Source organism: Cydia splendana, chromosome 7 (genome assembly GCF_910591565.1).
Source record: "Cydia splendana chromosome 7, ilCydSple1.2, whole genome shotgun sequence".
Lineage (NCBI taxonomy): Eukaryota > Metazoa > Arthropoda > Insecta > Lepidoptera > Tortricidae > Cydia > Cydia splendana.
In genome coordinates this window covers 5906893-5919526 of record NC_085966.1, presented here as the reverse complement: position 1 = coordinate 5919526, position 12634 = coordinate 5906893, and the positions used below count along the sequence as shown (strand labels likewise).

The window sequence follows — 12634 nt, the reverse complement described above, 5'->3', positions numbered from 1 at the left end:
AGCCCGTCGAGGATGTGCTCCGCGTCGTTGAGCGCCGCGAGCTCCGGGTCCGCGTACTCTACGATGTTGAGCTGTATCTCTGCTGTACATGTATAGTTAACTTACATGGGGTGCTCCCTCTTGGCATGCCGCTCGGGCACCTCCTCCAGTTCCAGCCCGTCGAGGATGTGCTCCGCGTCGTTGAGCGCCGCGAGCTCCGGGTCCGCGTACTCTAGGATGTTGAACTGCTCCCCGATTTCTGCTGTCAGTGATTCTAGGAGTTCCTCGTCGTCTTCCCCGCCTAGGCCGGTGAGGATGTCGCCCACCTGTGGAATTAATACGTATGTATTGTATAGGGAACATTTTAAATGAGGGATAACAGGATTACATCATCATCAATATCATCATAGGGAAGCTTTAAGTGACCAAGTCGTGAAGAATCAGTCTGGAAATGAAGTAAGTCAACTGAATCTGGCTCATTCTACCTTTTCAAGATTAATAACTTAAACCTAATAATCAATTAATATTTTCCACTAATGGTGAAAATTCGATTACTAGCTTGTTTATATTTTGGGCTGACAAAAGAAAGGTACAGCTGACAGGATTTTTAATCCTTTGAACGCCACGCCTATGGGGCTATTCATAAATTTCAAATTAGGGAGGGGGGGTCTGGACATCGGATGATGGTAGCATGACGTAGGAGGAAACGGGGTCATTCGAAGCATGATTTTTGGATGATTTTAGAGGGGGGGGGGGGTCAAAAATCGATGACGTAATTTATGGACAGCCCCTATCGTGTGGGGCGCGTCATCATGAACTGTGTCGGAATGCACGAAGGTATTATTAAGGCACGAAGGTTATATTGGGCTATACCCGCGCGCGTCAGTTGACGTCTTTGGCAGTCAAAAAGATTAAGCTTGTTAGCTATGCCTAAAGGATGACTGGTAATTATGTTTTGTACGACTGACGGAACCGAATAATGAAAATGAAATTATAAAGTATTTATAAATACAAACCTCGCCAATGTTGCCAGCGTCCTGTTCCAGTTTGTCCATATCGCCCATGTCCATTTCATCGTTCCCGTGCTCACCGGGCTCCTGTTTGCTCTCCCCGCCTTGAGCTACAAACAAAAATACACCTTAAAACAAACGCATAGGAATCAATTTTGTTAAGATCGTGTTGAAACGCTGGAAGACTTAGGGTCAGTTTCACCAACCACATGATCAGTTTGTTAACTGTGGTTGGTGCAACTGGCCCTTAAGGGCTTAAAAAACCACTAAGTGAATCACACAAATCCGTTAGACTACGAAATCGATGGAGAGAAAAAAGTTGACGCCATTCCTATAGACTGGTCAGTCCCGACCAATATAAGCTTATGAAAGATTGCGGGAGGGTGTTGCATATCATTGGGACACTTATCCTCTTAAATAAACAAACAAGTCGTTATGAACGCCTATACTCTAAAAGTCTAAATCATAATAAGATTCCAAAAAAAGTAAGACAATGTTGCCACTTTTTACTAGCGCGTCTTGTATTTATGTAAAAATAAGTAAATAAAAGTACTTTTTAAATCGTAGGCGTAAAATTACCATTAAATAAATTATCTTAGCGTATTTATTTATAAAAAGGAATTTACTATTTTACAAACAAATTATTGCAGTGGCAACATTTTTTGGAATCTAATTATGATTTAGAGTTTAGAAGTGAGCGGTGGTGATCAGATGCCAAGTATAATGAGCGTTAACTTCACAAAATCTCGTTGCATTTTCATTACATCAATCCACGCGTATGAGTAAAACCTTTGCTTAAGGGTGGTATTCCATCTGTTTTTCCCATCCATTTGCGTCTCACATTTTGCTTAATGAGAGAGTGGGACGCAATGCACATTGGACCAAGATATTGGACAGATGGAATGCCACCCTAAAGGACTATTAATAGTGATATTACTTACCGTTGGGCTGTGACATGACATGTGGTTTCTGTTCAACTTGCTGCCCCTGGTTCCCGACGTTTTGCTGTATAGGCGTGCCATCGGGTGCTACTAGCCGTTGATGCATAAGAACTGAAAATTATACCAATTTGTTAAGTTATGCGTCAAATAGGAGATGAACTGAATACAATGTGATGGGATTTTGCCCGGTAAGTACACACACACTGGTAACGTGATTGACGGTGTGTGTGTATACGTAAAAATAGAGAAAAAAATACATAAAGTGCTCACTCTATACATCAGTTTTAGTACCAAAACAACTATTATTTTCGTAGTCGACATCTAGCATCGACTAGCGGAATTATCAGTACTGCTTCTTGACAATAGATGTTCCGATGACCGAAAAGTGTAATGCTCAACAATTATCAGCTAATATTATAACCGGATTAACCGGAACTCTTTTTTCAAGGAGTTGAAAAAAGAGTTCCGGTTAATCCAAGCAAGCGTAAGATTCCAAAATTGAACCACGAGCATAGAGGGTATCAAGGTATAAGGCTTAAACAAACTTTGCTACTGAGTGAAATACCACAGCATAGTAGAACAACAGTCTGTTTAACTAAATGTAAAACACTACAAATTTCAAAATCTAAATGAACGCTAATAAATATAAAATGTTTTAGTCAAATTATTGTAGTTTTATTTTCAATTAAGTACAAGATTTGGAAAAAATGTGTAACATAAGAAAAATATAACTTAAAAATTTTTAGTCAACATTATATTTGGGCTAAGAAACAGAGGTAGCCAATTTAAAAGATGGTCCGATGAAATCGAAGACATGGCTGGAAGGACTAAAACATGGACCAGATTAGTTCAAAATAAGGAAGAGTGGGGAAGATTGGGGGTGGCCTTTGCCCAAAGGCACACAGAATCGGTTATCATAAGGAAAACTATAGATATAGTATAAAAATTTATTTCTGATATAAGGCTATAAATAAATATAATATATTTGGACTGCCGCCATCTATATCATACTAGCAGACTTACATCAAATTCCAGGTCAAACTGCTTTTAATATTAGTTGTATTTGTTGTTCAATACAATTTTCGTGAGTCGCGACACTAGATAATTCTAGTATCAAGTAGCGGTACTGATAATTCCGCCATGCTAGATGTCGACTGCGAAAATAATAGTCGTTTTGGTATCAAAATTGATGTATGGATATGGAGCGAGCACTCTATTCATACTATATTTCTCTATGACGTAAGTAAGATAGGTGCCCGGTAAGGGCAGTAATCCTAGCCATTTAATAATTCACATATAACTATCTACACTTACGCATGGATATACACGACTTACGAGGGTGTTCAGGGCGCTGCCCAGGCGGCAGCGGAGCTCGAGGTCGGAGCCCCACAGGCAACGGATGGCGGAACGGCTGCCCCTCGAGTCCCGTGGGACCACCGCCTTCTTCGGTGCTACCTTCTGTAAACATAATTTAAGGAATAGCTGAACGAGTACCTTTAGCACATCTGACCCCTAGAACCAAATAGCTTTAATTAGATAACTGTGCGGAAAACGGAATATGCAGATTTGCGTGACTTCCGAGTTGACAGAAAGACGTGCTGGCTCGACTGATATATTGAGCGCTGAACCTAGATTACACGTGACAAGTACACCGACAAGGTAAGCCTACTACATCTACCGAGAACATCGGAAATAAAAGTTTCATTATCTGTCTCCTTATCGCTCTTGCAAGTCTTGCATATTCGAAGTTTCAACTACCAATGTTGGAGGTAGGCCTCATAAGGTGTTGTAAACTTGTCGACAGTGCTGCATACGCTTATAGCACCTAACTTGCAACTTCAATAAAAATAAAATGTCGTTAGCTCACATAGAAACAACACGCAAGAAAACAAACAAATGTTGGGCGTGAAGTTTCGTTTAATATTAGCTACCAGTTACTTTTCTCCACTCTAAAAACAAGGTGACCATGTCTTAAATCAACTTGTAGAACGATGTGGAGGTCATGACAACAGTTTAGATAGAGATGCAACTGGGCGCGTAGCCAACGTGCCAATCGTTAACGCTCCGTAGCGTATCGTAGTCATCTCTCCCTATCACTCTACCACACTAGTGCGACAGTGACAGTGGCGTTCGCTACGGAGCGTTCACGATTGCACGTTGACTGCGCACCCTGGTCGACCGCGGTAACTTGTCCCAATTTTGATTTAAAAAAATCTTGGCGACTATAGGTACTACACTTACATTACCCGCATACAGTCCACCCGAGTAACTGTCAAGGGAGATCATCCCCGGTACCTGTCACGGCTCATGACGGGTTGCCGGGTGCGGCTAGTTGCGTTTCTATGAGTGACATTTACATGACTAAATGCGTGAGAAATACTAAATATACACGCTACTTTGAGCTTAGTCGTAATGATAGAATATAATAAATAGAATAGTTTTTTATTCGTAAACACACAGACAATAGACATACATAGAAAAAACATAGTGAAAAATAAAGTGTCACGAAATGGCCCCATCTCAGCATGTTGCTGGCGACTTCCAGCGCTGATCTTCCGATGAGACTATCAAGTGAGAAATAATCACGGAAGGTAACAGACAAAAAAAGAAACATAAAGGAAAACTGTGAAAGCCATAAGGAACCTCATGTTTCTATTTAGTCATGTAGTCTGTGTTAAGGTTTAATACTTACGTCCCGGCCACATCTTCTCAGGATGCCGCTGTAGCAGGTCGCGCAGCTGCCGGTTGATGTTATCATCGTTGGCGTATTGGAACCGTTGGGTCGGGAAGGCGCTGCGAGGAGCTTCGGGCGCTGGTGACGGCGGCGGCTCGGAGTCAGGCGTTCGAAGCCGCTGCATCGCTGCTTTAGACAGACAGGTTCAAGCGGGCGTGTCTAATATTAATATTTAGTTTACAAGCTGGCCAAACCTATGTAAAGTAAGCTTTAGGTTTGGCCATCCCGTAAACGGGGTAAAGGACTAACGATTACAGCTAAACAACAATTTAGAAAATTTTGAACTGTATAGATCGAATACGAGTACTGTAATCAAGAACAATTAAAATGTATCACTTGGTGAATGAATACGTAACAAGTTTCACCTGACATTATTTTTTATTTTATTTTAGTAGGTACATGGAAAACCAACAGCGCCTATAGGTATATCCAGAAATTACAATAGAATTATAAAGCCAATTACAGGTTTTGATAACATTGCTCTGTAGCAGCAAAAAGAGCCGCCGCTGCCTACCATATAGCATTAAGACTCCTTGCTATCTTGTATCCGTTGGTCACAAATGTCATAATGGTCACGTATCCATTGCTTTTGCTGCCATCCAGCAGCGGTTGCCTCTAAAAATTCACTAATAGTGCTTTAGCATTAGAGTACTACCTTGTATCCGCTGATCATGAATAATCTGCTGTTGCTGCTGCGTCTGCTGCTGGCGCAACTGCTGCAACTGCTTCCACTGCCTCTCCTGCTCGGCCTCCCGCGCGCTGCGTTGCTGCCCGCACGCGCGCTCCTGCTCCTATAGCAGCACACTTATTACTATACGCGTTAATTACCTTTCGCCATGATGTCAGGCTTCGCTGTCTGAACGATCCGTTCGCTAACCACGACCGCTTTCGGAGTTCCGTCAAAATTGGAAACCCTAATATTTTGTCCTTCGAGCTGAAATTTGGAATGTTTACGTGAATTAGTTCTAGTGTAGTGAGACTGATGCAAATTAATAAATAGCTAGTTATACTCATGCATTCCAAATTTCTACGCGATAAGTTATTTTTGTAAATGCTACGAACGGACAAACTGCGTTGACGGAACTCGCATACTCTGAATGAAATTTGCGTGTTCATTCAGACAGCTAAGTCGCTGTTATTGTACTACGAACTTGCTGGTCAGATGTTACATGAATGCAAAAAACGAGTATTTTAATTAGTTTCTTATTTACAGGGCCTCTGCTACACTTTAAAAACTATTTTGTTAACCGATTGTCCGTAAAAGAGGATTTCTGAGACGTTATTTTCATTAGATTCGTCTCTACGGCACAAATAACAGCCAAAGGCGGCTTTATCGAATCAATCAGATATTACAAACTATTACTAATTATTTTAAGTAGGCACTTAATAAATTTAGAAATTCTGACCAGCAAATTTAGCAGTTTTTGGAATGATTACGGCTTCAAATCAAATACTTTTTGTTCACGACATGCCTTTTACAATAACGAGTGCAAAAGCACGTAACCATCCCAATCGTTCATGTGTACGTTACTCTGATGCGCTTCATGTATGTATGTCTCACACGAAGCTACTACCACCTACTTCCATGCGTGTTCGAACTGTTGACCAAGCCAATCCATGTAACATTATAACACCAAATTCATACTATATACAGATGTCTGTACTTTAAATATAAACAATTACTGAAATGATATTATTTGAATAGGGTGACTGCTACAGCTATTAGCCAGTGTATAGTAATTGGCCACTCTTACCAATAAGGTTTCAATGAGCTTATTTTTTTCTAATTTGTTAGGAGAGGCCAATTACCTTGTAGTGGCCACTAACTAAAGCAGTCACCCCATGATTATTCAGTATTACAACAATGTGTTAATAAAATGTATTTACAAACATAATAGATTTTTAGTATGGCTTCCTTAGCTCAATTTTTTTTAAATTTGGGCCCATTCGAAAAAGCAGTAAACTTTAACAGGTGTACAACCGAACAAAAATAGATCCCAGCAGCGGGACACACAAATATGATAAGAAAAAAAATTTGCTATTTATATAACCATTTAAAGCAACTCCATAACTGTCGATCTTTTAGAGATTTTAAAAAGGACTGGCAGATTTGTTGTGTCTTTTACCGTTCTTATAAAAAGATTAAAAAGTGCAATATTATAACCACAAAAGTATTACCACTAGACAATTTCTTTCCATTTATTTACCTGCAAGACCTACATGTCAGGTTGCATGTTATCTTCCAAATGGGCCATATTTTAAGCTAAGAACTTGCGCTACTTTAACTAAGTCAAAAACTTAAAATCAACTAAAATTCATATTTAATTAAAAATGATCAATGACATGGTTATATTATACTTAAAACTATGTTACAAAATTACCTGCCTTACAAAGCTTTATACAAGAGCGTAACAATGCAAAATAAAGTAACTACACCGACTGTTAGAATTGTTAGCACACCACATCCAGCCACCGCCCAGTGTTAAAGCCAACTTCTACCAAGGCAAAGCGGAAATAATAAAAAACAACATTACGGAAACTGAGGACACGAGTCCGGGAGGCGTTTAGGAGGGGGGGGTCCTCAAAAGAAGCTCAAAGAAAATAAAATGTCCACACAGCTTACAATGCTTAACAGCCAAAAATGTTGTTGGGTGATGAGTAATTTAGATTGACTGAGAGGAGTGCTTAGGACCGCGGGGTGCAGCGCGGATCACCCAACAAGACGAGCTCGCATACACATTACACACTGACGTCTGACTTGTGTTTGTGTATAACGCCACGGTACGAAATAAGTTATGCTATTCAGATGTGTTCACTCGAATCACTCGGGAAATGAAAGTATTTCATTTTATATGACTATGTCCACACTTCGATACCAAAGCATCAATAAATATTTGAACAACATTATCGAATAGCATAATTTATTTCCGAGAGCAAATGTACCTACAATACTTCGTCGTTCAAATACCAGTGAGAATAATTAATGTATTTAATCCTCAATTGGACTTTTCATTGGATTAAAGTTGTGATTATTGTAACTTCAATTAAAATAATTACCGTTTAATGAAAATGAAGATCACAAAGCTATCTTATTTTTTATGTTTATTCATGAAAATAGATATGAATATGTGTAGTTCGTGTATTTTGGAGTTATTTTTCGCATACCTACCATACCTACCATAATTACTTTGACTTGCTTGTGAGAAGTTTAGTACTTTCTCTTTATTCTTTATTCAAAGAAACAAGTATAAGTTTACAGCTACTTATGCCAAGACACTTATACTGTTAAAGGGTGAATCTACTTTTTCTTGTCACTAGTTGCCATGGTTACGGTCTCCTGGGTCACTCTTAAAATACTAGTTATTTCGTATTTAAATTAACCAAACTTGATTTTTTTGGTAGTTATAGGCCTTTCCATAATGGGATATCTACTAAGCACGTTTGTAGAACATGGTACAGCAGCTCTTCTAAGAAACTATGCTACTATTGTCTCCTGGCTGAACGGACAGAATAACAACAAGAAATAGTAGATCGACCCTAATACATTCTATACATAGTCAGTTAGTAAATGTAAAGAGCCATCTGTATAGAACCACACTGACTTAATTCATTTGATGTGTGCGATAAAGGATTGACTCGAAAGTGGCGACAGGACAAGTAGGCTCACTAGTGCAGGCGTACAACCGCCATCTCGTCCGTGGACTTACGGCGTACACGGTTATTTGATAGAAATTGTTTACTTCTATTATACGAGTATAACGGGCAGTTATCAAAATCTACCGCCACTTCTACAAAAATGTGTATACGAAAGAGATTCAAAACAAACGCGTTAAGTGGTTTTGTGTTTTATACGAAGACTTAAAAAAAACTATAGTTTAATGTTTCAGTGAAAGACCGCATTAGATCAAATGATCTTCTACTAACAGAGAGACTAGTGTATTGTTGTGTTGTGTGTGTATGCGAGCGTCACGCGCGTAGTGTACCGTGTGCGGCACGGTGGCGAGGCGCGGCAACGTGCGCATGATCTCGGAGGGCGTGAGCACGCGGATGTGTTGGTCCGCCTCCAGGAGCCCGCCCGCGGTCACCGTCACGTTGGGCGCGCGCACCGGCCCGGGGCGCTCCGCTGGCGGCGTCGGCGTCGTCGGCGCCTCCGGCTCCAAGCTGCCTCCGCTCTGTTGCGCCATCGGACAGCTTAGTTAGGCTTTAAGCCGAGGCACGAGGACGAGACCTCTCTAATATTCTAACACGCTCGCTCTCGACGAAACTAGCCCCGATAAGATAATATACCCCTTAAAATTAGTTGGAAGTCGATGCCTCCGCTTGTAACATAGGTATGTAGTCGAAAAGTGATACACGGAAAATCAGGAACCGTTCTTACGTTTTTGTTTTCATAAGATAAGTATATTTTTAATACATTAAAGTACAGAGGAGTCATAAGGGACGATTTAAAAAGGTTTACAGGGAAAATAAAACTGATAAAAGTAGCTTTCCTGGTGCCTACAATTTGATGGCTAGTCTAGTTATCTGTCTGTAGATCCTATCACTTAAATCTTTAGACTTCGTAATAACACATACATCATTGATTAAACACAATATTGTGATATAAGCTGTGCAATTACCCGATTCCCTTAACCATAATGTAAAATTGTAATAGATGCTGTATTCAAGCAAAAATGCGGCGTGAAAGAGCAGTTTCAGTAGATGACATTCTTAGGGTCACCTGCACGATTCTCTAACACGGGGTTAACCGGTTAAACCTAGAGTTACCATGTTTACCCGTACAATTTGACACTGGGTTAACGCTTTAACCAGTTAACCCCGGGTTAGTGGGATGGTGCAAGTGGCGCTTAATGTGCGTCTAGATATTGTGAAAGCGCCTTTTTGCATACTCGCTAACTGCTCGCGCATACTGCGTAGTACGATGTGCAGTGCTCCCTGCCTTTCTATCGCTCTTGCATATTTGAGCGACAGAGATGCATGTAGACGATAGAACGACCGAAGCTATCGTCGATAGGCACTCTGGTGGTCCTTTAGGGGGTTTTATAATCATCATCTAGTAAGACTATTATATTCACGGCACGATATACTATTTCTAGTATTTGTTTTCATATTAATAAATAAACTTAAGGGGACCGAGCTACAAGTACACATAGCTGCAAAAGTGTATACCCACTTTATGAATGTACTTCATTCATAAAGTGGGTATGCACTATTGCAGCTCTCTGTACAGGCGCGGGGGTGACGCTTGAGCATAAGCGAGAGGATCTACAGCACCCGTATAGCATATCTTAGCCGGTGATGGCGTGTTTTGTGGTCTTTGATTATCATTTACAGATGTGCATAATTATTTTCCTTCGTATTTTCACGGAAACGTACGAACGTGTCTTGCTATTTCAGTCAGTCTCGGTACAAAAAGTACTGAGGTCGACTGAAGCAGCATGACAAATACGAACGTTTCCGAGAAAAGACGAAGGAGAACAATTATGCGTTACGTCTGTACCCGATTGTGGCAAAGTGGAATTGTTTGAAACCTTGTTTGTTATCGTAAAACTCAAACATTTCAGTATGATTTGTGGCTTAATAAATGTACACAGATAGTGACTACCTCGTTACAACCATGTATTAGTAAAACTATGTCTATGGGAATGAGATTTTTTAAGTTCTTGTTTCGTCTTTTTATATGCCTGCTACACTCAGTTATATAAAAAAAACATTACTTAAAGGCGCACATTTATTTAGCCAACATCATAATAACCTTTTCAACTAGATCAGATCACTGAATACTTATATTGTATGAATGAAGTAATCCAAAGAATATACACAATTTCAAAGTTCTCTAAAATATGTAAGGTATTGCTGTACTGAAAAGTGTTACTAAAGTAAGGACGATAAGCACGAAGAAATGAGTGCCATTGCACTCATTACCCGCCATTTCCTATATCTATCGCACGCACGTAATTATATTGCTGTCCCGCCCATAATGCGGGCGGTCAATGCCAATGGGCGAGCGAGACCCTAATATAACTATGCGCATTGCGCGTGCGATAGATGGTAAATAGCATGTCAATGTAGGAAATTCTTCGTGGTTAGCGTCCTTACTTTAACAACTTCCACATTCTTACAGCAGACATGATGAACAGATTTTAAGTGTAAACTAGGATTTTTCCAAGATACACTGCCCGATTCGAACTTTAAGATACGTCAGTTAATAGATCTAGAAACGATATGGATCAGATGTGTCAGTGTCAAAAGTGACGTTTTTGTTTGAAGAAACATCACTTTTGACACTGACATATCTAATCCATATCGTTTCAAGATCTATTAACTGACGTATCTTAAAGTTCGAATCGGGCCGACAGTTTGTGACAACTGCATCCATACAACATAAGTGTCAAAATAAACTTTCTCGCTAATAGTGAACACCCTATTTATAGCGAACTCCGAAGCTAAAACACGTCTTCATTAAGACTAGTGGTAAGTGAGTCGGGTTAGCACACACCACACTGAGCACACAACACGTACGTACCTGCTGTGCTTTCTTCATGCGAATAGCGCTCCTGTTGTCCCTCGCTCGTTGTAAATAAGGCGCTTTTTGCTCTACGGGGAGCGCACGCCATTTCTTTAGTATTTGCTTGCAGCGGTCCGTCCAGTTGGGGAACTCGGTCTTCCATTCGGGGTGGTTGGTGTTCGCGTATAGAACTGCAGATATGGTAGCGGCGGGGCCTAGGCCTGAACATAAGTAATGTTGTTTTATCGCGTATTAGGGCACAAAAGTAAAACGGGAACAGGACATAGTCAATCGTCGTCATCGACGTCAGATACGTATTGTTAAAGATTGTTTCGTTGTTGAAGTTTTTAACTCCCGACGCAAAAAAGGAGTGTTATAACTGTTATAAGTTTGACTGCTATGTGTCTATTTGGGGCATTGTAGCTATAAAATGGGTGAATTAAAATCGGTGCATCCGTTTCATTGCGATGTTTTTTTTTAATTATGATAAACTAGAACCACTATGGAAATAATATAACATAAACATACAAAAATCTTGCCAAATGTCACCTAAGATATCAAAATTATTGATTTCTGGTTTCAATGCGCCTTTGAAAACCGTCGATATGTGGCTATGAATTTAAAAACTTGTTTTAAGGCACTAGAGTATAACAATGGTTGCTTAGCGGTCTTTAACTCTCATCGAACAGATGATTTCGGATTGGCAGTAATAATCGCATGTAGTACTCACTCTCGTCGGCGCGCATCTTCTCGGCGGAGCGCTGGTTGTAGGAGGGCGTGGGCGCCGCGGGCTGCTCGCCGCCCCAAGCGCCGCCGCCGCACTCCGAGAACAAGGGGCTCAGCGCACTGTTGCTGCTGCAAACATAACGACACGTTCAAACTCTGCTAAAGTAGGTAACCTATAGTTTTAAGTATAACAACACTAGAGGCTTGGCCACACAACTGCGATACACTTTAGAGTTCGTGAGGTTACACAAAGTACGCGCTCATTGCACATTGCATGCGCGCCCGCCCTATCCGCCTGGCACTCAACTGACAACTGATTGCTCGACGCACGACAGATGCTAAACGCGGAACAACAGCCAAAACTTACGATTATGTCATGCGATTGCGTGTCATGCTCGAGTATACAAGTTTTACATTCGTTTTGTTTACACGGAGACATTCAATGATCAAAGGCAATGCGATAATCGTTAAAGGTAAGGCAAGGCAGCAGTCGCCGTTCCAGTGGCTGTATATACGATGGGAAAGAATTATTCACTACATCTATACATCAGCCTTTAAATATCTTATGTATTTACCTGCTCCCGCCGAAGTCAGTGTGGTAAGGCGAGGCGTATTCCATCGGGCTTTGCAACTGCTGCCGCTGCTGAGAGTACGGCGTGCCGGACATTGAGTTCACGTATGATACTGATGATTCTTGAGATTCCTGGACATATGGAGTCGAATTAATACTATGTAT

At 40.7% G+C, this 12634-nt stretch overlaps 1 protein-coding gene across 1 annotated transcript in view; it reads right to left on the bottom strand.

The window, feature by feature from the left end:
- The window catches only part of LOC134792330 (histone-lysine N-methyltransferase 2C-like), an 80043-nt gene that overhangs the window by 42529 nt on the left and 24880 nt on the right, over nt 1-12634 (bottom strand). The window contains 9 exon segments of the mRNA XM_063763599.1: nt 58-305; nt 996-1099; nt 1931-2041; nt 3266-3388; nt 4623-4793; nt 5320-5455; nt 11191-11393; nt 11903-12027; nt 12474-12601. Coding sequence (XP_063619669.1) covers nt 58-305; nt 996-1099; nt 1931-2041; nt 3266-3388; nt 4623-4793; nt 5320-5455; nt 11191-11393; nt 11903-12027; nt 12474-12601 — 1349 coding nt within the window.